General features: G+C 40.8%; 1 protein-coding gene and 1 long non-coding RNA gene across 2 annotated transcripts in view; one reads left to right on the top strand and one right to left on the bottom strand.

Moving 5' to 3' along the window:
• The window catches only part of LOC111818125, a 48095-nt gene that overhangs the window by 3901 nt on the left and 17264 nt on the right, over positions 1–26930 (top strand). The window lies entirely within an intron of this gene.
• Positions 8234–26930, bottom strand: part of Clmp (CXADR like membrane protein) — a 100402-nt gene continuing 81705 nt past the window's right edge. The window contains exons 3-7 of the mRNA XM_023721155.1: positions 14994–15195; positions 13638–13805; positions 12679–12801; positions 10495–10636; positions 8234–9936 (exon numbers count right to left, since the gene is read on the bottom strand). Coding sequence (XP_023576923.1) covers positions 9636–9936; positions 10495–10636; positions 12679–12801; positions 13638–13805; positions 14994–15195 — 936 coding nt within the window. The 3' untranslated portion in view covers positions 8234–9635. The remainder of the gene's footprint in view (positions 9937–10494; positions 10637–12678; positions 12802–13637; positions 13806–14993; positions 15196–26930) is intronic.

Genomic DNA, 26930 nt, shown 5'->3' with positions numbered 1-26930 from the left:
ATCCTTCTCAGACAGAAATTTTCTTTCCCCAATAAATATGCTTTTGGGCTGGGGAGATAGCTCAGTACAATAAGCGCCTGCCTGGCAGGCACAAGGTTCTGAGATCAATCCCTGGCAGCACCAAAAGAAAAAAAAAAAAAAAAAAAAATGCTCTTAACCTCCATCTGTTTCTAAAATTCCTTCTTTGGGGGCCGGGGAGATGGCTCCATAGAGTAAGTGCTTCCCTGGCAAGCTGAAGGGCCTGAGTTCAATCCCCGGTTCTGCTAAAAACTAAATAAATAAATAAATAAATAAATAAAATAAAACTTGTTTGGTTTTAGAGAACAGAAACTCATCCCAGATAACCTCACAGGTTGGGAGTTTCATTCCCCTTTATCAATATTATTTCCCCTATATCACTAGGACTTGAACTGTGTACTTATTAAGTGGAATGATTCAGAACTTATATATTAAAAGCCCAGAATGTAGTGAGTGTTCCTTCTCCACCTCTAAATTCACAGGACTTCAAAGGACACATTTATTAAAGATCTATAACTTTAGGTACAAGGCATTACTGTGGAGGAGTAAGATGCCTAGGGCTTCTGACCTGGGAAAGGATAATGATTAACATTTTGTGAGCCTCTTACATGCTAAATGTTGTTCTAAATGGGTTGCATATATTTTCTGTTTTCACCACAAATATTAAGAGGTAGCAATTGTCTCCATTTTGTAGATGAGGAAAATGAACTGAAAGGTTAAATGGTTAAGCCAAGACAGCATGTCAGATTGCTGGAATTCACACTTAGGGTGGCTAGTGTCTGTCCTGTAAAAATATATGTCTTTTTGCTATATAAAGCACCAATATTAGACAGTAGGCAGTATCATAGGTAGTGAATAACTTTAAATCTGGAAGAGAAAAACCCAAAGAAACAAATATGTGTGGACCAAAAAATAACATCAACAGGATAATTATGAATATAGTAAAAGATTTTCCATCAAAGAGACATGAGTGATTCCCATAAAGACGATAAAGATAGTGTCCAGAGGACATCATGTCTCACCATTGGTTATATATCTAATATCTTGAATAGCTACTGAGACATTAGCCAAAGGATCTGGAATGTAATAACCTGTTAAAGTTTGTAATTATAAGAATAGTGAGAACTTTTTGTAGGTCAATTAGCAGAGATCTCTTAACTGGGGTTGAATCTCTATCTTCTATGGCCATTGGGTATTGTCTCAAATAATCTAGCTAACTTTATTATTACTGGGGGCACATCAATTGCCAGACCTAGGGCAAACAGAGCACTCTGCGGTTTGCCAGTGGGGCCCTCAGATGGGTAACTACTGACAAATCTGCATGAGCATCTATTAAGTCTAATAGGCTTTTTCCTTATATTGGCAGTTAACATGGGTTCTTGAGCTGAGAAGCAGAGACCCATGATCTCATCAATCTGCCTTTCAACTATAAACACTTGCTGAGCAGTTTCTATCAACTGAGACAAACTCATTTTTGCAAACCCTTTAACTTCTGCAGCTTGTGTCAAGATATCTGGGGCCCACTGAACAAAATACAACTTCTTTAGTTTTAAGGCCTCCTGCAGGCAGCCCTACAGGAGCTTGAGGACAGCTTTTAAGAACTGCCCTGCCTCAAGAATACACACTTGAAAGACAATGTCTTTTCCAAACTTCAGCCTGGCTATTAGGACAGCAGCAGTCTTGGGTAGGAACTGCTTGGGCTTCAGTAGGAACAGATAGTTCCACTGGCCATCTTATCTTTGGCTGTTTAAAATTAACAGTATTTATCTCCAAATGCAATAGCAACTTGTAGTGCTGCCTGTCTTTTGTTAGAAGTCAAAGTTTGATTTAAGATTAACATTACATCCCTTCAGCATAGTTTATAGGTCTGAGTAAATCCTCTAAAAGACATCATTGTACTTACAGGGTCATTTAAAGATTTTCTAAGTTCTGACTTAACTGTTTTAGGTAACAGAGAAAAAGGCACATGAACTCTGGAAGTTCTAAGTTGTTTGTTTACTTCCTTGAAGGATATTATCCTTGAAAAACAGGCATGAATTCAGCTAAGGAGGGGCATAGCCCTGTGCGGGCTGGATTTAAGCTGGTCTAGAAGCCCCACCCTCTAGACTAGAAAGACAAATATTAACCTTGCATTTAATAATGGCGGGCAAGGCTGTGATTAAGTCTGTCTTGTCCTTGAGCTCCAAAGGTCAGGGAGGGGCAGCCTTATTAGGCTCTGGGATAGTCAGTGCCTTAGGCACCTGAACTGCAGCTCTTCTGTAGTTCACATCTACATTTCAAAACTAGGTATGACTGTTTCTTAATGCAAACAAAATCTGAACATAAGATTTTTCACCATGTTGCTTTTTACAGTATGTTTCTGTTTTTTATGTATTTAGGACAAGATCTACAGGATCTTCCTATATAGATCAGACTCGTAGTGATTCTCTTGTTTTAAGCACTGGGATTACAGGCATGCCCCATCATGCCCAGTCTCAATACCTGTCTCAGCCCGCCCCAGGGGTAGGGCCGACAAGGCACTCTGGGAATCAAAAACCCCCATACAGTATCTTTCTCATTTTAAAATAGTGTCATAATTGATACTTCCCTCTGCATTCCATTTGGCTCTGGGGAGTATTAAACAGCTGTTTTTCAGCATGTATGGATCAATGTCTTCCATCTTCTGGTGCCTATGATACACTCTAAAGGAGTAAGAGACTTTGTGAGATAATCTCTGTTTGATGGGTGGATGACCTAGGATGATATGGGGAAGTGAGATTTCCAACCTGAAAGGTACCTGGGATGAGTTTGTGTTCTTTAGATCCAAAGAATGAGTTTTAGGAACAGGCAGAGGTTAAGAGCATAATATTTATTGAGGGAAAGAAAGCTTCTGTCCTAGAGAGGGACAGAAGGAGGAACTGAGTGGGTTGCCCCTAGGATGTTATGGCTTTTACAATCCTTTGTGATCCATAATTCTGTCAGGCTATAGTCTGCCTTGAGTTCATTTTTTAGTATTAAGCATATATTCTTTTCTTTTCTTTCTTTTTTTTTTTTTTTTGGTCTTATGCTTTATGAGCTGCAGAGAGTAGTGGAAGGAGCATGGATTTTAGTCAGGTCTGGATTCAAATTCAAGCCATGTACTTGCATAATGACAGATAATTTGTTTCTCTTACTGTAAAACAATGTCTTCGGAGTTGTTGGAAGGATGGTATAAAATGGTTTGAAGTTTTCTTGTTTTTCCTATCCCAGAATCCCAGAACCCCCCCTTTCTCTGGGCTTTTTAAATCAGAGGATCCAGTCTTTCATCAAATTCTTAAAGACATCCAAGCTGGGTGTGGTGGTGCATACCTATAATCCCAGCACTTGGGAGACAGAGGCAAAAGGATCCTTGGGAGTTCAAGACCAGCCTGGGCTACAAAGTGAGTTTAAGGTCAGCCTGAACTGCACAGGGAGACCCTGTCTCAAACAAAGGAAAAAGGATTTTTAAAAAGATATTCAAGACCTATAAACTAGTAGGAAACTTTCTCTTTTCATTAACTTTCAGAGTTAGTCTGATAATGAAGATAAAATTAGGGGAGATGGACTAGCACTTGGCACTCTTAGTTTTACGTTTTGGGTGTGTGTGCAGGTAGAATTGGATTTAATGTGAAAGGAATAAATCACTTTGGGCATAGTTACAGGTTGGTTACCACTTCTTTCCCAGTGTTCTGGCAAAAGAGGAAGGCCCTAACAGGGTTAGGCCACAATAAAATAAATACAACCTCTGAGTGCTAGGATTACAGGCATGTGCCCCTACACCCATGTGTCCTCTTTTTATTAAGTCCTCTTTTTATTTTTATTTATTTATTTTTGGCGAAACCATGAACTCAGACCCTTGTGCTTATACTACTGAGCTATCTCCCCAGCCCCATAAGTCCTCTACTTAAAACTTTTTTTTTTTTAATCATGAGACTTTCGTGCCTTAGTTTCTAACTTGCGGTCTTTGTGCCTCAGTAGCTGACATTGTAGATATGTGCCACCTTATGTGTCTGTGCTTTGTTTCTTTTTTTTTTTTTTTTTTTTTTTTTTTTTTTTGCGGAACTGGGGATTGAACTCAGGTCCTTACACTTGCCAGGAAAGTGCTTATTCCCATCTCCCGGGCCCTTGTGCTTTGTTTCTTGAGATGGGGTTTTGGTATGTAGTTCAGGCTGGCCTTGAAATCACTGTATAATCCAGTTGATTGACTTGGAACTCAGCACCTCAGTCTCCAGAGCACAGAGATTATAGTCATATTTCACTGCTCCAGGCTTTATTTTTATTTTGTTTTTGGTTTGAGACAGGATTTTGCTATGGAGTTGTAGTGGGCCTTGAACTTCCTAGGTAGTGTACTAGTTAGTGATTTTTTTGTCTCAGTCTGCAAATTACAGGTGTATGCCACCTGCCCTATTGCTCTATTAACTGAAATATTTCTGGAGAAATTTATAAGTAGTAATGCTCATTGAATATTCTTTGTTTTATAATGAGAGGACTAGTGAGGTAGCTCAGAGGTAGAGTGATTGCCTAGCATATGAGTGGACCTGGATTTGATGTCCAGTACCACGAAAAACAAACAAATAACAAAATTTAAAAACGAGGAGAAAAATCAGCCCTAAATAATTGTAAACATACATTTCTAAATATGGTATATCTGAACTTGTTGAGCTTTATAAACATTTAAAATAAGTTGATAGGGCTGGTGAGATGGCTCAGTGGTCTAAAGCACCTACTTAGAACAAGTTTAGCAAAGCACAGGGACCCTGGTTCAATCCCCCAGCACCACATGCCAGCCAGCCCCGCCCCCTGGTGGGCTGAGCTGGTCACACACACACACACACATACACACACACACACATAAATAATTAAATAAATTTAAAAATAAAATAAGTTGATAAACCTTTGATATCTTCAAAGAATCGATTATACCTATTATTTTGCAGTCTTAAGGCACCTTGTCTCTTTTCCTCTCAGAAGACCTGACAGATTGTTTGGGGGTGGGGAGAGTATGTGTGGTGCTGGGGATCAAATAGGGTTACACACATGCCAGGCAAACACCCTACCAGTGATCTGTACTGAGTCTTTGACAGGTTTCTTAACCTTGATGTATTCATTTTACTCTATATTTAATGTACAACAAAGATTATAAACATTATGTGATATAGGCCTGTTATTACTTTACTATATAAAAACATCATAAGCAATTATAAAATTGGAAATTTTATCTTAATTTGCAGGTAGCTCTGTAAGCAACTTGGACTTAATTGTGTGAGTTGAACATGACAGAGGTAAATCCTTTGGGCAAAGGAGGAAGCAATGAGGAGGGAAAACCCACAGTTTAGGATAAAGTTTGAGAAGAATGAAGATTAATCCAGATCAGTTCTGAGCGAGGTGTGGTAGCACATAGCCATAATCCCAGCACCCAGATGGCTGAGGCAAAAGGATCCTTTGAGTTGAAGACCAGCCTAGGTTACAAAGTGAGCTCAAGGTCAGCCTGAACTGTGTAGCGAGACCCTGTCTCCAAAAGACCAAAATATAAAAAGGAAAAATAAAGATAAGCAGTTCTGATGAATACACTAACATGACTAGGTTTAAATACTAGCTTTGCTACTATATATAATACATATATGTCTTACTAGAGTACCTGGCACATGGTAATATTTTGATGAATGATAATCCTTGCTATTCTGATGGACTTCTGTGAAGGTTTTGTGGAGTTTTTCCCCAGATTTTTGTAAATCTCTTAGTATATACTAATCAGAGATTTATTGGAGTTTAGTGCATGCTTCTCCATTAGTTTATCTTGTTTTTTTTTTAATTAATTTATTTAGTGTGTGTGTGGCCAGTTCAGCCCACCAGGGGCGGGGCTGGCTGGCATGTGGTGCTGGAGGATTGAACCGCGGTTCCTGTGCTTCTGTTTAGCTTAGCTTGTTCTAAGTAGGTGCTTTAGACCACTGAGCCATCTCACCAGCCCCTCCATTAGTTTATCTTGGTACAACATACTTAATGATTATTACTTGTGAGTTGGGTAAAGTTCTTAAGTGTAGCAATAGTCTTAACTCTGTGTCCCCTGTGCTAGTTATACTTAGTATCTTGCCTTTTGAGAAAAAAGTCCTTGGTATCTTTGTAACTGAAATAATAAATAATAGATGATATTCAGTCTTGAGTTCTTCTCTTGGCAGTAAGCTGATAAATTTCCAGTGTGGGTTATATGAGCTTCATCTTCTCCTGTGGTATCACCTTTACTTATTTATTTTTTAACTGCTGATACAGATACATCTTAATATTTGGTTTTTGTGATACTTAATCACAATTACAAGGAAATTTAGAAGTTAAAATTATAACGTAAGTAGGTAAACACCAGAAATTAAGCAAATATATATACATCTTTGGAATAGCAATCCTAAAATAATTTTTATATTATATAACAACAAAGACATATATTTCATTATTTTACAGATTTAAAATTCTGAGTTTGGGGGCCAACGAGATGGCTCAGTGGAACAAGTGCTTCCCTGGCAAGCGCAAGGGCCTGAGTTCAATCCTTGGTTCTGCCAAGAAATAAATAAAGTAAAATAAATAAATAAATTCTCAGTTTATTTACCTTGTTGAAGAAGTTACCTTTGTTTGATTTTTTGAGACAGGGTCTCAAAACTATGCAGTTCAGGCTGGCCTTGAGCTCACTTGGTAGCTGAGGCTGGTCTGAAAGATTCTCCTGCCTCAGCCTCCCGAGTGCTGGGATTATAGGTGTGTACCACCATGCCCGGCTGAAGCAGCTATCTCCTAACATCCACATCATTCCAGCATTGTCTTCCTATTGTCTTTTTCTTCTACCATTTAGTTATTTTGTCCTTTTTCAGTTTGCTTCATATTAAAGGATAAATTTATTTGCAAAATTAGTGGAATGTGGTTTGGAACCAGTGGTGGCTCTTATTTTATCTTAAACCCAGAGCCTAATCTTATCTGAACTCAAATACCTGACTCAGAGAGGAGCTGGGTGGTATTGTGGAAGACATCAGGCATCTTATCTCTAGCAATCTTCACTCCACAGATTTCTTAGCTTTTAGTATAATCTGTTGTGTGTATTAGTTGCAAATTTCCATTGTGAATACATACCTTGGCAAAATATTAGGCATTTAATGGTATTTTAGTCTTCTGATAACAAACATGATTAATCTAAACTTTGTAATGCAGTGAGGATTTATTCCTGGTTTCAGAGGCATACACAGGAAACCTTAAGTTCAAAGGTAGTGAATAACAAGAGAACATTGCTGGTGATGACGTAGGTAGCCTCCCATAGTGTGCTCATTTGGCTCAGGTACTCTAAGAATAAGAATTCTCAGACTTACACAGCATAAGAGAGATATTGCCTGGATACCATACTTGCAGAAGAAAAATGTAATCAAGAGTAGAGTTTTGTATCTTAACAGTGAAATAATATAAGACGCATTCCAGGGGCTGGGGAGATGGCTCAGTGGAATAAGCGCTTCCCTGGCAAGTGCAAGGGTCTGAGTTCAATCCCTGGTTCTGCCAAAAAAAAAAAGCATTCCAAATGTGCCCATTGTCTTAACCAAACAGCAGACATTTCTGTTATTTCCTCAGTATCTCTTTATTTTCTTTTTTGGAGGAAGATAAAACTTAACGTTAAAACTTTCAGCTTAGCATGCATCAGGTCCTGGGTTTGCTCCCCAGCACCACTGAAAATCTTTCTCCCCAAAGATGAAAACTTTCCTCCAAAGATAAGTACTGAGAGGACTTTAGAAGAGAATGAATTTATACTCTGTAAGAACATTATTATGAGAATGAAATGTAGGAATGAAAAACTAGAGATTCGGGGCAAAATCTCAGATCAACCTTTTTCTTATAAGTGATTCCTGTTGAAGAGACAGTCCTTTCACCACCACATTCAACATTCACTTTTCTTCTTCTGTCTGTTCCGTTAATAAGAAATATTATGCAGTATTGATAGATGGTGATAAGTTGACATTTGTGTTAAGTTCTTTGAAGGACTACTTCAGGATCAGCCTTTGTGTCTACGGCCATACCACCCAGAATGTGTCCGATCTCATCTGATCTCAGAAGCTAAGCAGGGTTGGGCCCGGTAAGTACTTGGATGGGAGGGTCAGCCTTTGTGCTGTAGGAATCCAAGTAGTCAAAACTACTAAAATAGCAAGTTAACATCCTGGAATATTCTGCTTACTTTTTGTCAGCCACTTTTCTGCATCAGTTCTTTCAATATCTTCCTTGATGAATCCTTGGCAGTTAACTCTTTCCAAGAAACTGGCAGCTAAAATGTTAGGCTCTAGTAGCACCCTGTCCTGCCACCCGCTCAGTATTTTTACTATGCCTTCCCTAAGTGTTAGTTCCCTTTTTTTTCCAGCCCAGATATAGGCATTCTTAGAAGCTAACGTTGGGAAAATACTGAATTTCTCTTTCAGCCTCCCAGGAGGGAATGCTTATGGCATAGACTTGCACACCCATTATGAAATAATGGCAATCTATGATCTTTTTGATACTTTAAGATCTAGAAACTTCAAAAGTACCAGGTTTACATCCTCTAAAATGAAAGAAATGGAGGAATCTTCAAGTTTGGTAGAATACTAAACTCACATTATTCCTAAAAAACTGATGTAATCTCCCTTTCATATTCAGTCTTCAATTCTGGTTTCACATGTTCCCAGGAAAAAGTAATTATGGTATGTTACATAATCTTTTAATACCCCTAGATCTTATTCTCTCTAGAGGACTTCATTCTAAGGACATTGCTAAGTGACACCTACTAAATATTTCCTTCCAGATATATCTAGCTCAGAAATCCTTAGAGGCATCTGATTTGAGGGGAAATTCCATAATTGCTCTAGTAAACATTTCTTGTATTGGTTAGCAATTTTCTCTGAGTGTCAAGATGGAAAGCTTTTCATAGACCTTTGTCATACAATTTATAGTTTTTATTTTAGGGTTCAATGTAAGTCAAGATACTGATAGTTGATAGAAGAGGAGAAGCTCAAATCATTCTTTTCCATCTGCCACTACTTCAGCTTCTCTTGAAATTTATTTCCAAGCTTTGCAATAGATGAAGTCAAATCAGAAAAAAAAAAAAAAAGACATTTTCTTCCCAGGAGTTCCTTAGAGGCGGTTATCTCAGTATATGGTACAAACAAGTATAAGGCCGTGGATTCTGTTTGACTCTGAATAATCACAATAATTCAGTGGTCTGCAGAAATGCATAGAAAATTTAGGAGCAATGCCCATTTTTACTTGATCATGGTGAATTGAAGCACTGATACAAAACATCCTAGGGGAGAAGTTTTAGGTGTATTTACTCCCTTTCCCCAGTCTTCTCACCTCCTGTTCAACAAATAGATTTGCACTCCTGCTTCCCCACTCCAGTCCAGAGGCTCAATGAGATCCCTTTTTAGAAATGATCAGCTTACATCCTTTTGCTTGTTTGGTGTAGTATAAGGAAAGCGCTCATCTGAATCTGTTCCATGGGATATTCACTGCTGCTTAAATGACCTTTTCTCGTCTCTCAAGGAGTCTGTGTGGCTGGTGGCAGAGTTCCAATGGCTGGAAGAGTCCTAAGATCCTGACTCCTAAAAAAGCACAAGAGTCAGGTCCACTCTAATTCAGACAGTTTGGAAGGCTCTGCTCTGGCTGGGGATTGTGCTGGGTGTGGTTTCTGCTTTGGTCAGAGTAGCATGGTGGACTTTCTTTGGTTCAGAACATCTCACCTCTGGTTCCACAAGGCTATATGCCTGGCTCGCCAGCCCTGGCTGGGGTGCTGCTTCAGTTGACATTGTCCGCTGGCTGCGTGAGGCACTGTTTGCTGTGGAGCGGGTGGAGGAAGAGCCAGAGCGTGAGCTCCGAGAGCCTGAGGAAGAGGAGCTGGGCTTCATAAGGCGGGCCTTCGGTGCTTCAGCATCTTCTCTAAAGAGAAAAGTAGCAAAGATATACTTTAGTACTAGTGGGATGTCATTGCCTTTGCTATGCTTCCTTCATTCTGAAGTTTCCCCCAAATTCCTCAAACTTATAAATCTCAAATATACCATCAGAAGGCAGTCATTTATGAAACTAAGCACATCCTTAATTCTTGAGAATTGATGGTTGGCTTAGGTAACTGTTTGGTTTGTTAGCACAGAAGTCCATCCTGCTACACTGGGAGGATGCATCTCAGCATGAATGATACACTTGCCTTAACTTAGGGTTTGTATACATAAACCCTTGCATAGTCTATAGGCATACTCATTCTTTATTGCATACCTTTTCAAGTGGAAGTGAATCAGAAGTAACACAAAATTGAACTTTTAAAAGACTGTTAAGGATAGTTTTGCAGTGAAGTCCCAGTAAACCAGCCCTGTGTTCCTAGGCTACAACTTCCTGTCTACTAGAATTTATGTTCAGAGGAAACTGAAGATACTTCTATTTATTTGTTACTATGGAACCAGTTCTAGAAAGGGAGCTCATTAGTGGGGATTTGGGGCTTACCGAATTTCATTAGGTCTCTCTTCTTCCTCATATCTTTTTTTGTCTTTCCTTCGGATTATCAGCCACACCAAGAGGAATATCAGCAGGGCTCCAGCCACTATGCCTGTCACTGCTCCTGCAACCATGCCGATGCTTTGTACATCTGTTTTCTCAGAAACAGAAGCACAAATGAACAGACGCTAGAATGATTATCTCTAGATCTCTTTTCCAGAGTAGCACCCCATTACTATTACTCTTTTTATTTTTTATTTATTTTTTGGTGGAACTGGGGATTGAACTCTGGCCCTTGCACTTGCCAGGTAAGTGCTTATTCTACTGAGCTATCTCCCCGGCCCCTATTAATCTCTTTTGACTGTCCCTTTTTTTTTTTTTTTTTAAATGTATTTAGTACAGGATCTGTAGGGTCTGACTGCACAGATTGAACATAGTGATCCTTCCTGTTTTTCAGCCTCTCAAATGCTGGGATTATAGGCATGTGCCATCATGCTGTCTCATGTGCCATCTCAGTGTGCCGCAGGGGCAGGGCCAGCACAGTAGGTCAAAGCCCAGGTCCCTGTGTCTCCTAAGCAGGTACTTTAATCTGCTGAGCTATCTGGCCAGCCCTGACTATCCCTTTTTATATTTTTGCAGTTGTAGTTATTGAGCCACAGACCTCATTAGTAATTTGTCAACATTTTAGTAAGACGAATTCATTGAGATGATAAAATTAGTGTATCTTTTATCTTTTTTTTCCGTCTTTTTCACAGGTTCTCACTATGCAGTTCAAGCTGGTCTTGAGCTCACTTTGTAGTCCAGGCTGGTATCAAACTCACTATAGCCCTCCTTCCTCAGTCTCCTGAGTGCTGGGATAACAGGCATGTGCCAACTCGACAGTCTGGCACTAGTGTATCATGTTTGAAAACTTATGCCTTAACAAGACATTTAGGTAATCCTTTGACTCTGCAAACTCCCCAGCTTTTTCTTATTTCCTCTTCTGCCTCTGTGTGTGTGTGTGTGGGGGGGGGGAACCATACTTACAGTGTTACCTCTGAGGGTCTTAACATTGTTACCTGTGGTTCCTCTAAATTGCGGTCAAGGTAAATGTAATTTGCATATTAGTAACGCTCATTTGCATGTGTTTATTAGGTAGTTAAAAGAAGCTAGGCATGCTCAGTTCTGGTCAAATCCATTTAGGACCAATTTTAACATTGTGATTGCTTCCTCTTTAAGTAATGAAGTAGTCTTGTGTACTTTTGTGATACTAGAAATTAAACCCTGGAACTCATGCATGCTAGGCAAGCATTTATTTGTTTTTTGTTTGTTTGTTTTTTGTTTTTTGTTTTTGCGGAACCGGCATTTATTTGTTTTGTCTTTTTGAGACAGGGTTTCCCTGTTAGTTCAGACTGGCCTTGAGCTCACTTTGTAGCCTAAGCTGGTCTCAAACTCTCAGTAATCCTCCTGCCTCAGCCTCCCAAGTGCTAGGATTACAAGCCTGTGCCACCATGCCTGGCAAGCACTTACTTTTTTAAAGTTTTTTTGGTGATGATGGGGGATCAAAATGAGGTACTGTGCCATGAGTCATATTCTTGGCCTCAAAGTTGTTTTTTTTTTTTTTTTTTTTTGGCTGGCTTAGCTCACCCTCGGGGCAGGGCTGGCGTGACATATGGTGCCAGAGATTGAACCGCAGTCCCTATGCACTTGCCTAAGCAGGCACTTTAGACCACTGATCTATCTCTCTGGTCCAAAGTACAAGTCCTTCTGAGGCTGTTTAGTTGCCATGTTTGCCAGAAGAGTCAGACAGTTATTGAGCAGTCCCCCTGCAACTGCTGAATTTATTTTGGTAATAAGCCTTTCGTTTTGTTTTGTTTTGTTTTGTTTTTGGCGGAACCTGGGATTGAACTAAGGCCCTTGTGCTTGCCAGGCAAGCAAAACATTTAGCAGAGGAGATGCAAATGTGTACAGAACACAGGAAGTGTTTATATTATATTATATTATATTATATTATATTATTGGTAGTACCAGGGATTGAACTCAGGCCCTTGTGCTTGCCAGGCAAGTGCTTATTCTACTGAGCTATCTCCCCAGCCCTAAGCCTTTCATTTTGGCTTTGACTTGACTTTTGCTTATGATTAAAACCTCTTACACTAAGCTACAACACAAAAGCAAAACCAAATACTGAAACAGAAAATTCCTCTGGATACTTACACTGCACGGTCACTCGCACCACACAGCTTTCTTTCCCAGCCTCATTGCCTGCGGTGCACTGATAGAGCCCAGAAGAGGACATGGTAAGATTCTGCAGCAGAACTCGGCCAGGATTGTTGAAGTCTATACACAGAATGATAGCAAGTCCCCTTAGTAGCAGTTGCTTTTTTTTGCAAACCCAGGGATTGAACTCAGGCCCTTGCGGTTGCCAGGGAAGTGCTTATTCCACTAAGCCATCTCCCCTGCCCCAACAGTTTATTTTTTATTTATTTTATTTTTTGGCAGAACCGGGGATTAAACTCAGGCCCTTGCGCTTGCCAGGGAAGTGCTTATTCTACTGAGCCATCTCCCCTGCCCAGTAGCAGTTTATTGTACTGTATCATTTACCTAAGATTGTGTAATACAGTCTCATAAGAATGAGGTGATAGGACATGAAAAAGCAGGTGAATATTTATTTTATTTTTCTGCATTATTTGGTACAGGGTCTCGCTTTGCAGCTCCGACTTCATAGTGATCTTCCGGTCTTAGCCTGCCCAGCCTGAGGATTACAGGTGTGCGCCACCAGGCCCAGGGCTGGGGTTAGCCCGGCATGTGTACTCCAGTCCCTGAGCTTGCTTAAGCAGGCGCTTAGGCCACTGAGCTATCTTGCAAGCCTCGTAAATATTTTTTGAACTGTAATACTTCCTCAAAAGTTACAAAAGGTTGTGAACATTTGAGGGGTAGTAAACAAAATAGATATTGTGGAGTTGTGTAGTATAATCTCTTTTTAATACCTCCAAACGCCATTTGAACAAAGAAATTTTTTTCTATGCTAGTTTACAGATGGAAGAAAAAAAGAGCGTGAGAGATTCTGCGCGGTATATGCAAGGTTATGTAGGAATTTTCTGACCATGTAGATGTATGATGCATGGATACAGTGGCATTTGGTGGCCCAGTGTAATGGTGGGCTGAGGACTCACCAATCGTGGCTTTGGGAGGCAGATGCTCATCCTCTCCCTCCTTCTCTCGAATTCGCTGCCAGTAATACACAATAGGCTTTGTGCCCGAGGATGACTCACACTGCAGAGTCAGATCGCTTCCCTCGGTCAGCTCTCCTTCTAGCTCACACTTGGGCTTGGATGGTCTCACTGGGGAGAGAAAAATAATAACTCAGAGCTTCTCCCGATAGCAGATTCAGGACCAGGGAGATAACTCAGCAGCATAAACGCCTGCCTGGCAAGCACAGGGTCCCAGGTTCTATCCCTGGTACCACATACATACACACACACATACATACACGCACACACACCCCTACCCCCCCCACACACACACAGATAATGGCAAATACTGGAGTCATTGCAGAAACAGTCCTCTTGAGCTGTTTCTCTAGCTCCTTCATATGGTTGCCTTCGGAGTTGGGACACAGCTAGCCATGCTTTCCCCCCAGATGTCACCCCATCCTGTTCTTTACACCATATACAGTTCTAGCTGCCACCAGCGGTCCTAGTATAATTTTCAGCAGTTGCCCTAGAAGCTCCCAAAGTACTTTTCAGTGTGGGAATAATCTCAAAGAAGAAGTGCTCTTATTTATTGGAAAGTTAAACATGCTTCTACTAATAGTGAAATACTGGTAATATATATGAACTTGAAAGTAAGTATAACTTGGGAATTTTTGCTGTCTAAACCAAAATTAAAAACAAATGGGAGCCAGATGTGGTGCACAACTGCAGCCTCAGCACCCTGGGAGGCTGAAGCAGGAGGACTGCACGTTCAGGCCCTGCCTGGAGAGCGTGGTAAGATCTGGTCTCAAAACTTGAAAAATGTAAAAAGGACTGGGGATATAGCTCAGTATGAAGGTTTTGGGTTTAATTCCTAGAACCTCTGAAAAAGAAAGATGGGAGGGGTAGTGGTGGCTGGGGATGTATGAGAAGTCCCAGGTTCAGTCCCTAGCACTAAAGAAAATAAGGAATTTGACTCATGCTTGAGAAACTTAAGCGAGAACGTAGTTCACTGGCAAAGTGTTTGCCTAGCGTGCATAAGGCCCTGGCTCCATTCCCTGCACCACCACCATGCACAAGAATAATATAATGAAGTACAAGGTACCATGCAAATATTAGAGGTTATTGAAATTTGTGATGGACTATTATGGAAAATTGTGATTATATTTTCTTTTTTCATTATGGCTAATACATAGAACATAAACGCTCCTTTGCAGGGAACTGGCGGCCTCTAATACAAAGTACTTGACACGAAGTTTTATAGCACCATGATGCACTTGCCAGTCCCTCCATAGATACCTTACAGGGATGCAGATTTTGCCTTGGACCCTGCCTTACCCAAGACTTTTAAGATGACGTAACTCCACATGTAGCGCCCTGAGTTCTTCACCTTGCACGTGTACCGGCCCTCATCACTGGGCTTCAGAGGCTCAATCTGCAGGGAGGCATCTCCTGCCAGGAAGTTGGAAGCAAAAGCCACTCGGCCCTTTTGTTCCTCAGAGAAATTACTGTAGACACGACGACTGGAGTAAGTGATCACCTGTAGGACAGACCAAGGCAGGATCAGCATCACTCCCAGCCTTCTTTCTCTGCTGATGTTACTAAGAGGAGGAAAGGGAATATTTGCAGTGGCTCCAAGTAGTCAGGCTTGGAACCAAGAGACCTCTGTTCTAAACAAATAAAAGCGCAAACATTTCTCCTTCCAAGAATAGTACCTTATACTGTGTAGCATTTATTTAAAAAGTACTAATTATTTCATTGGATGCTTAGCAACACTTCATTTTATGAGTTAGGAATATGAATTACGGTGTTGTATGAAAGGAGAGAAAGTTAGGAATGTGAATTACATCCTGAAGACCACACATTCTAAGTTAAGGAAAGTTTGCAAATGTAAGACTGTAAATATACTAAGCATAGACTATTTCTGAAAGGGTACACAATGACTGGTGTGAAGCACCATGGAGCTACTTACCAGCCTCCCCCACCTTTTAAAAAATTTTTGAGACAGCCTTGCTAAACTTCCCTGACTGGTCTCAAACTTGTTTTATTTATTTTTATTTTTATTTTTATTTTTTTTTTTTTTTAATTTGTGTTACTCCTGTCTGAGCCTGCTGAGAAGCTAGAACTATAGACATCCACCCTGCCTGGCTTGCTTCATCTTCTACATTTTCTACCACTTACGTGGGGTTTCTTTAAAATACATTATACTCCTAATGACAGGTGTTTTTAGATGCTGTCTAGTTCTTTTCTCACTCCAGTTTTCCAAGTAGCTTTGTTTCCCTAAGTAGTTTATGTTTTAGTTTCTTTCTTTCTTTCTTTGTTTCTTTCTTTCTTTTTTTTTTCTTTTGGCAGAACTGGGGATTGAACTCAGGCCTTTGCACTTGCCAGACAAGTGCTTATTCTACTGAGCTATCGCCCCAGCCCCTTGTTTTAGTTTCTTTACTGGTTACTGAGACAAAATAACAGGAACACCCAGAGTTAAAGAAAGAAAGATTTAGGCTGGACGTGGTGGTGCATGCATATAATTCAAGCACTTGGGAGGCTCAGGCAGGAGGATCACTGAGGTGTTTTTTTTGTTTTTGTTTTTGTTGTTTTTTGGTGGTACCAGGGATCAAACTCGGGACCTTTGCGCTTGTCAGGCAAGCACTTATTCCACTGAGCTATCTCCCCTACCCAGGATCACTGAGTTTGAGGCCAGGCTGGGCTATAAAGTAAATTCACGGATGCCAGCCTGACCTCCCTAGTGAAACCCTGTCTCAAAAAGGAAAAGGTTTTGTTAACTTGCGGTTTGTACAGGCTTCTGTCTATAATCAGTTGGCTCCAATGCAGGGTGGCTTGGCAGAGAAAAACAGTTCATGGCAGGAAGAATAAAGCAAAAGTGGCCAGGGAGATGGCTCAGTAGAATAAGCAAGCACCTGCCTGGCAAGCGCAGGGTCCTGAGTTCAATCCCCATTCCGCTAAAACAAAACCAAAACCTTTCTTTCCCTTGTGTTGTATCTTGTCTACTAGGATTCGGGCGGTGCCAGTGCAATCAGTGGATTGATTTAGTAACCACCCACCATGAATCAACCACACATTCGCCTCAGCCGCCTCTGATCAAAGCCCCAGCTATGACTCCATGAGGCTTTGAGGGAACGTGCAGACCAAGCCCATAGCAGTTCTCCCCATGTCATAGGACTCATTTGAACAGAATCCTAAACACATTGAAGTCACTGTTCTTATGTGCCACAGTTACCTCTGTCTCGCTTTTACCTCTTGCAATCATTTAACTGCTCATTGACTTTTCTTCCAGGAAGTTTAGAAATGGAGAAGAAAAAGTGAAACTAAAAAATCAATCTTTCATTCTTACAAAACTTTTTTTTTTTTTTTTTTTTTTGCGGAACCGGAGATTGAACTCAGGCCCTTGAGCTTGCCAGGCAAGCACTTATTCTACTGAGCCATCTCCCCAGCATTCTTATAAAACTTGGGAAGCTGGGTGAAGGGAATGGAGAAGTTAAGAAGTAAAAGTTAATGGTTAGAATGCAGATGGGATACTTAGGGTTTCATTGTTTGCTTTTCCTTTTTTTAAAAAAAATTTTTGTTTTTGTTTTACTGCAGATTAGTAATAATAATTTAGGTGGGATAAATTAAATTTCTTCCTTTCATAAAATATAAATACATGTGCTAATGTCATTGTTCTCCCAGTTATGGAGACCAAAGTTTAGACTTCCTCAATAGAAAAAAACAAATTTTATTTTTGCTTGCTTGCATGACAGTATCTCATTCTTTAACCTTTCCCTGGATTCTCTTAGTCTATCACTTGTGTTAGTCACAAAATACCGTGCTGATCTGGGCTTCCAAAACTTCCCTCATATAACTTTTAGCTTTATTTTCCCTGTGATTCAGCAGTCATATTATTAAACTCATTTGATTTAAACATCAGTAAACATGGAATAAATGCTTCCTGATAGAAACCATTCAGATGAGTAAGTCTCTTTTCTTGTCTTCAAATAATTTATAAGCTGTTAGGATTACCAGAAGAGAAATATAAACAGAAAAAAAGAATGATTTATATGAAACAGTGCAGGGGGAGTTTCTCAGAAAAGTTGGTGGTATCTGCATCCGGCTTTGAACAATGAGGCAAGTAAGAGAGAAGGAGAAGCACGAAGAAAAAGGCTGTAAAGAACATTCCAGATGGATAGAGCAGTACTCACAAGGCAGATAAGCATATAGGAATCTCATGAGCACAGTTTTGGCTATAGCTCTTATCCTTTGTTTTCTTCTAAACCTGAGCAAATCTTTTCTCCTTAAAAGATTTAAGGCCATCCAATAAAATGTCTATTAGTTCTGTCCATTACATCAAAATTCTTCAGTATCATCACCAATTTTACTTTACCACCTTTCTAAGAAAAATGTTCTCTCAGCCAGGCACAGGGGTGCACACCTAGAAGGCGGAGACAGGAGGGTTCCAGGTTCAGGCTTGATCTGGGCAATTTAATGACTTGGCAAAAGCCTGTCTCAAAAGTCAAAAAAAAAATTAGCGATCCTGCTCAGTGTGAAGGGCTTGAGTTCAGTCCCCAACAACAATAATGAAAGTTTTTACCTTTCTCTTAATATTTTTCTTCAACAGATATTTACTGAACTGCTACGGCAGGTACTATGCTCATCACTGAGAGAACAGGATAAAAGCCTCACACTATGAGTTCACAGGCTGAAGAGCTCAAGTCTTGCAAGGAGAGGAGAAATGGAAAAAGAACATTAAGCGCTGTAACTGAACAAAAACATTCATTCAGTGTTGCCCTCCTGTTTTAAATACCATCATGGCTGTGACATTTTTTTTAAACGTATTTGCTATAAGGTCTCACTATAAAGGTCAGACTCTTAGTGATCCTCCTGTTTTAAACCTCTGCAGTGCTGGGATTACATGTGTGTGCTACCACACTTGTCTAGTCTTCGTGGCCAGCTCTGTGTCAGGGTTCAAACCCTGGTTCCTGCGCTTACCTTAGCAGGTGCTTAGTCCACTGAGCTATCTCGCCAGCCTTTGCTGTGACAATTCTTATAGCCTATTTCTATCCCCATCATATGTCTGAGCTCATTATCATACCCTACCTTTTTTTAAATTTTTGAGATAGGGCATTTCTTTGTTGCCCAGGCTGGCCTTGAACCTTTGACCTCAAGAGAGCCTCTGGCTCAGCCTCCTTATTGCTAGAATTTTAGGTATATTCCACTGTCCACAGTACGAGCTTCAGTTTCATATCTCAAGTTGCCTGGATATTATATATTTATATCTACTCCAATTTATTCTACAACAGTACTGCCAAGTTAATCTTGTTAATATAAAGCACACAACTCTTTTCTAACTCAAAAATGCTACTGGGCACCTAACACCTCTGAGTGATTAGGTAGCTCAGACAAGGGTCTTTAAAATGACCTCTGTATTACTGTCGCACTCCTTCCCTCCACTGGCCCTTCATGTACCCGGGTGCAGTCAGTCTGACTACATTTTCCTGTTAGCCTGAGCTGTGCTTTCTGTTTGCCCCTAGGCCCTTGTTCACTGCATTTCCCCACTTAGAACCTCCCCTACTTCTTCCTACAGAAATCCTGTTTTTTTTTTTAATGTATTGCAGGTGCTTGTTCTTCTGAAGTATCTCTGGCCCTATTCATTCTTTTAAGTCCAAAGTCAATGTTAACTTCTCATGAAACCTTTCCTTATATATATGACTCTCAGACTGAGACTGAGTTTTGTCCATTGCTTTTCTTTGCAGCATTTCTTTTTTTCTATGAAACTGAACTCAGGCCCTTGTGTTTGCCAGGGAAGTGCTTATTCCTCTGAGCCATCTCCCCAGCCCTGCAGCATTTCTTTTGCAGAAGTGAAGGAGGATACTGCTGATGGAACCCAGGACCCTTCCATGCTAAGCACAAACTCCACTGGCCACACTGCCAGCCTCTGCACCACTTTTATTTGAAGACAACTTACGAAAGACTTCTGGGGAAATGGGTTTCTGGGTATGTTTTCTGTATTGCAGGGCTCTATGAAAGAATTCTTTTTTTTTTTTTTGCAGAACCAAAGATTGAACTCAGGCCCTTATACTTGCCAGGGAAGTACTTATTCCACTGAGCCATCTCTCCCCCCCCCGGCCCTTATACTTGCCAGGGAAGTACTTATTCCACCAAGGCACCTTTCCCCCCCCCCCTTTTTTTTTTTGTGGTACTGGAAATTAAACTCAGGCCCTCGCACTTGCCATACCAGGGAATTCTTAAGAGTTAACCTTTTTTTTTTTTTTTTTTTGGAGATAGGGTCTCACTATGCAGTTCAGTGAAGCCTTGAGCTCACTTTGAAGCCCAGGCTGGTCTTGAACTTGCAACAATCCTGCTTCAACCTCCTGAGTGCTGAGAGTTAACTGATTTTATGTACATTTGTTGTTTTTGTCTCTGACTAGGCTATTTTATGATAGTATTCAATAAACATTTATTAGGGTGGGCAAGATAGCTCAGGGGACCAAGTGCTTCCTTAGGTTAGCGCAGGGGTGGGGGTTCAATCCCTAGCACCACATGCCATGCAGGCCCTGCCCTCGGCACACTGAGCTTGCCACCAAGACTGGGCATGGTGGTGCATTCCTGTAATCCCAGCACTGGGAAAGGTGAAAACAGAGGATCACTGAGTTCCCACTGCGTAGTGAGACCCTGTACACACACAAAAAATTGTTAGCCAAGCATGGTGATTCATTCCTGTAATCCTAGCACTTGGAAGCTGAGGCAGAAAGACCATGTGTTTGAAGCCAGCCTGATCTACCTAAGACCCTGTTTCAAACAGTCAGCACTAAAGACATATTCTGGGGTTTTTTGTTTGTTTTTGTTTTTGTATATTTTTAAGGAAGGGTCTACAGAGTGCTCAGGGTCTCACTACTACATTGGAGCTTCCTGGCAAGTACAAGGGCCTGAACTCAATCCCTGGTTCTGCCAAAAAAAAAAAAAAAAAAGATTGGACTTGTAGTGATCTACCTGTTCACAGCCTTCCTAGAGCTGAGATTACAGGTGTGCACCATCACACCCAGTAAAGACATTCTGCATTTGGTATTGTGTTAGAGATGGTAAAAATAACCACCCCCCCCACAGTATCTTAAGTGTAAAGATACTTTTATCAAAGGTAAAAAATGTAAAATCATGACTGTCATTCATATATATATATATGAAAAAAGCCTCAGGGATTAATTTTAATTATTATTCATTGTTTATGTATTTGGTTCAGGGTACCACTATGCAACTTGCAATCATAGTGATTCTATTTTTAGTCTCTGCAGTGGTGGGATTATAGGGGGGTGCCACCACGCCTAGACTTGGTGGCCAGTTCAGCATGCCTGGGGGCGGGGCCAGCAGGGCAGGGAAATCAAACCCTGGTCCCTGCACTTGCCTAAGCAGTTGTGTAACTATCTCACCAGCCCTTTATTTTAATTATTAATGATAGAACTAATAAGATGTTATAACCAGTTCAAATGAGATTTGGGACTGAAAGATAAATATTACATGGACAACATTTATTTGTATCTGTGAACAAGAATGATTTACATTGCTATGGGAGATGACTTTTTTTCCCCCTCAGTACTGGGAACTGAACTCACAACCTTGCGCATGCCAGGCAGGCGCTTATGCTGCTCAGCTGTCTCCCCAGCCCTGAATTGTTATGGATACAAAACCTGAGTACAACTCTCAGCCATTTAAAGTTAATTTCTATGTTTGTAAAATTAATACAGGAGGAATATTAGACTCCATCTCTACAAAACTTGGATTCTAAACCTTTTAAAGTCTAAAAGGGAAAAGCCCTTTTCCAAGATGGGTTTCAGAGCATGGAATTGAACCTAAGATTTCCATTAACATTCCTTTCCCTTTACCCCAAAGTATGCAGCTTTCTCCCTCCCATAATATATATCGAAAAGAATGCAGAAATACAAGATTAGTTTTCAATTTTTTTTTTCCTATATTTTAGGGTCTACAGGGTGTTCAGGGTCTCACTACTAGATTGGACAGCCTTCCAAGAGTTGGGATTACAGGCCTGCGCCACCACGCCCAGTCTCAGTTGCCATCTCAGCATGCCCTGGGGTTGGGGCTAGCATGGCAGGCCTAGGGATCGAACCCCGGGCCCCTGCGCCTGCTTGCACGTGCTTAAATCTGCTGAGCTATTTGGCTGGCCCTGACTTTTGATATTTTGACTAAAGGCTTTTTGGACTAAGATAATGCATTTATTGTACATTTACCCATGTGAGTCCAGTGCAGTCTGGACCTGGCCTTGTGTTTATCTCCTGCACTCACACGTCTGGATCAGCTCATTTTCAAACCTGATGTTTCTTGAGTCTTACCAGTGACCTTCAGTGTGCCTTTGGCTTTGATCATCATCTTTGCAGAAACACCTGCCCCTCTTTTATTTTTGTTTTGAGTAACACCTATATGGCTACTTTATAGAGAGCTTTTCCCAGCTCCCCAGTGACAATGGTGATGTCTTAGCTCAAGCTTTGGTGTTTGGGGCAAATTTCTACCCTAGTGCTTAATATGTTCAAGTAAATCTGACTCCATCTGCTTTTCTTTCCTTTCCCCAAATCTTGGATTAATTGTGAAGAAAAACAGACCACATAGAAGTAACCATCTGACACATTTGGAAAGCAGAGATCATTCAGTTGTACAATATATTTACAATTAACTTACGTAATATGAGGATTTCACTCACTCTCTGACACACATTGGGCTCAGCTGTAGCCTTGCAATTTGGTTCAATTTATTTATTTTTCCAGATACAATTTGGGAGCTGTGGGTATAGCTCAGTAGCGTAATGCCTGCCTGGCAAGTGCAAGGTCCTGAGTTTGATTCAGTAAAAAAAAAAAAAAAAAAAGCCCTTTATAGTTACAATTTGGATCTGAGATGCTCGTGTGCTTCTTTGCTTTATTTTGTTTTTAATTCTAGGGAATGCAAGATTGTTTTCTTTTGCCTTCCTAAGACAGGTTTTCACAGTACAGTTCAGGCTGGCTTTATACGCACTCCGCAGCTCATGCTGGCCTGGAACTTGGGTGATCCTCCTAGGGTTGTGACTAAGCTGTGCATCAGGGTATGGTGGAAAACACTGATGATCAGTATAATCCTTTTGGCAAACAAGCAAAGAAATTTATTTTTTTAATCTTTTATTTATTTATTTGGTACAGGGTCTCACTATGCACTCATAGTACTACTCCTGCCTCAGCCTCCCCAGATTTGCGATTACAGCATGCACCACCATGCCCTGTTTTGGTGGCTGGCTGGTTGTGCCTGGAGTGCTCAGAGTTCCGGGGCCAGTATGGCATATAGTGCTGGGGATCAAACGTGAGTCCTTGCGCTTGTCGGGCTGGTGTTTATACTGCCAAGCCATCTCCCTGGTCCCAAGCAAAGAAATTTAAACATATGAACTACAGCTGATGTGAGGCGTTTGTTTTATGACATTCTTGGAGGATCTAGGAAAGTTTGTCAGGGCTTGTATGGAGCAAATGGATGAGCTCAGTGCTGGCAGTTGCTCTACTATGCTGTGGTGTGAAACAATTCTAAAACTGTTTGGATACAGATGGGTGCAGATCTCTCTGTTTTGGATAAAGGATTTTTCTTGCTCAAAGCCAAAAGGAGGGGCTGGTGAGATGGCTCAGTGGTCTAAAGCACCTACTTAGAACAAGCTTAGCAAAGCACAGGGACTGCGGTTCAATCCCCCAGCACCACATGCCAGCCAGCCCCGCCCCCTGGTGGGCTGAGCTGGCCACACACACACACACACACACACACACACAAATAAATAAATAAAATAAATAAATAAAATAAATGGTTCAGATGGTGAAGTTTAAGTTACATGTATTAAAAAAAAAAAAAAAAAAAAGCCAAAAGGAAGGGGGAAAGAGTGAAGTGTGAGAGGCTAGGCATAGGAATGACAGTGTCTATTAATTTCTCAATCTGATAAATAGAGAAGAAAGCTTTCTGTTGCGCCGTAGTAATACTTTGGAAATGTAGCCGTGTTCCTATCTCTAGAACCAGAAAAAAAGCTCCGGAGTTCTCATGGTATCAAGGCTGAAATTCAAATGTTCCTGAGACTGCCTACCACCTCCAGATGTTTCCTGCCTACTACAAACATCCTTAACAAAAGTGATAAAAACATTTCTTCTCATATTGAAATGCAAAGCTAAACTTGGAATCTGCGTCATTGGTTAGCCTACTTTAAGTACCACATGTATTCCAGCCCTTCCTGTCTTTTCTTTCTTAGTCACTCTCACCCCATTCCTAATACCCTGGCAGCTCTACGGTCCTAACCACTTAACCCACTACTCATTTATTATTATTATTATTATTATTATTATTATTATTTTTAATGTATTTGATACAGAATCTCACTACACAGCTCGGATTTGTAGTGATCCTCCTGTTTTCAGCCTCCCTAGCACTGAGATTACAAGCGTGCACCACCATGCCTGGATTTGGTCACCAGGCCACGCCAGGGCAGGGCCAGTGCAGCACGATCCCCAGTCCCTGTGCTTGCCTAAGCAAGTGATTAGTCCACTGAGCTATCTTATGGGCCCTATTATCTTTGTCTTGAAATCCCAAGTACTGATTCTGTTACTTAAGCCTTTATTGTGTAGGATGCAGTTATTCAGCTAATCTTGCTTTCAGTTGAGTCTCCTTTAAATCAGTGTGCCAAGGTGGGTGTTGTGGTACATGCCTGTAATCCCATCATTAGAGAGGCTGAGACAGGAAGACCACCAAGGGTTCAAAACTAGCTTGAACTATACAGAAAGACTCTTGCAAATATGTCCCTTGTAATGCTTAAAATCCTTTAAGAACTCTGCATTATAGGAATAGTTCTAAGCTCACTTCTGTGGCATAAGACATTTACATTCGGGTCCTGCAACCTCTGCAGCATCACAATTTAGCCTCCACCTTTGCTAGCTGCTTGTGATTTCCCCAAATTTTCCAGCCTTTGTCGTATGCTCTTGTAATTTCTTCAGGGCAAGTTCCTTCCATCAAGACTTAGATCAAGGGTCGGGGAGATGGCTCAGTAGAATAAGCACTTCTCTGAGTTCAATCCCTGGTTCCGCCAAAAAAGAAAAAAAAAAAAAAAAAAAAAAAAAGACTTAGATCAGTTGTGCTATCTTAGAGGAGGCTGTCCTTGACCGCTCTGTTCCTCCAGTTACTCTTGCCCAGTGGCTCTTTCTCTGTATAATAATCCTCCTTTATCCTGAGTTTTGATTTCTAAGATTTCAGTTGTCAACCAGCGAGGGCTGTCCCCAAAATACATACTTTTAATTTTTATTTTTCTTAGTAAATGTTTACAGTACTAAGCATGATGACTATGTTTATCTTAGGGAGTTGGTACATGTACATAGTACATCTTAATTCCTTTTACATCCTCTTCTCCATTCTTCTGCCCAAAAATATTAATTTCAGAAATAGTTGTTACATTTGAAATTGTGCACCATCCTGATGAGGGTAATGTGGTCTCTGTAATCCTGCTCTGAGAACTGTATAATCATCTGGAAAATTATTTACTCCAGAGCTAATTATGCAAACATCCTGTTACAGGAAAAAAGCTTGGTACTGCGTCTTTAGAACTCATAAGAAATCTCAGTGAACTTAGGCTGGGTGTGGTGGCGCACACCTATTATCCCAGCACTCAGGAGGCTGTGGCAGGAGGATTGTTTGAGTTGGAGACCAGCCTGAGCTAAGAGAGCTCCAGGCCAGCCTGAACTGTGTAGTGAGACTCTGTCTTAAAAAGACAACAACAACAATAAGAAAGTCATGAACTAGATCTTCCCAGAATACGCGAAAGTGGTGGACAGCAGAGAAAGCCTCTCTGAAATTTGATGTCCACATGCTGGAATATAGCAATGGAAGAAAGAGAAGGAAGGAGGGCAGTGGGTCCTTGGGACTCAGCAAGAATCTAAAGTGAGAAATGAAGCCCACAGGGAGAATGAGAAAAGTGACTTCAACAAAGATGGAAGTGGCAAGGGATGTTTTCTCCCTGAGCCCTGACTCACTGCGTGGCAGGGGTGACTCAAACCTGGAGACACATGGGGACTACTGGCATCCCTAGAGACCTTCGTGGAGAAACACACCAGTGGAACAGCAGTGGTTGCAGCAGATGGCAGAGGCTGGTGAGTCATTCAGGTTCAGATGTCCTCAGGAGAGGGTGATTAGCCTGTAGCTATTCTTGGAGAGGGGCCATTTGACATGGTAACTCAGAGCAGCTATAAACTGCCTCAGTCTAGCAGCTTCCAGTGTCAGAGAGAGGTGGAACCAGTTCAGGGTGGCACAGGGTGCCAAGCTAACCAAACTGGGCAATAGTCTCACAGTTGAAACTAGCCTGAACTTGCGTGAAACTAAAGGTATAGCCTTCCTGGGATTATCCATTACCGTATGCTGAATCTGCAGCTGGCTTGCTGGGGTTAATCAACACAGAGCTAGATGCTGGTTGCCGGCTTTGCCTATCAGTGACAGCCTGAAATGAACAGATACTTCTCAGATGAAGTACAAATGGAATATAAATATGTAAAAAATGTTCGACACCACTGGTCATTGAAAAGATACAAATTAAAACAACACAAATTCCTTCAAAACGAATGACTATTTTAAGAAATCAACCAATAACAAATACTAGTGGGGCTATGGGGAAAAAAGAATCCTTCTCCACAGTTGGCAGGAGTGTAGACTGGTGCAAGTATTGTGGAAATCTGTGGCAATTCCTCAAAAAACTAAAACTACATATTCCATTTGATCTAGCTATTCCCCTTCTTGTTATCTTCTTAGAAGAATTAAAAGCATCCCCAGGGATGCAGCTTAATGGCACAGTGCCTACCTGGCAAGCATGAGGTCTTGAGTTTGATTCCAGGTACCAAAAAATAAAGAATTAAAAAGTTTCATTCCACAGTGATATATGCACACCCATGTTTATTGAGGCACAGTTTGTAATAGCCAGATCTTAGGTACAGGTCAAATGCCCATCAACTGATGAATGGATAAAGAAGTATGGTTTTTAAAAAATATAATATAGCACTACAATCCATAAAGAAGGGTAAGCTTGAGACATTTCTAGCTAAATGGATGCACCTTGAGGCCATATTTTTATATATTTTTTTAATTGAGAAATAAATATGAATGAGACAGTTTCACAGCCTATTAATAGGACAGTTTTGATAGTCAATACACTGTACATTGTTATCTTTTTAGTGGTTCTCCATAGTACAAGAAGCAGACAGGATATTCTGTCCAAACACTGTTAGTACACCTCTTTCTTCTCATTGA

This window comes from Octodon degus, unplaced genomic scaffold (genome assembly GCF_000260255.1).
Source record: "Octodon degus isolate 3935 unplaced genomic scaffold, OctDeg1.0 scaffold00080, whole genome shotgun sequence".
NCBI classification, from domain to species: Eukaryota; Metazoa; Chordata; class Mammalia; order Rodentia; family Octodontidae; genus Octodon; species Octodon degus.
This window is presented reverse-complemented; position numbering and strand designations above follow the sequence as displayed.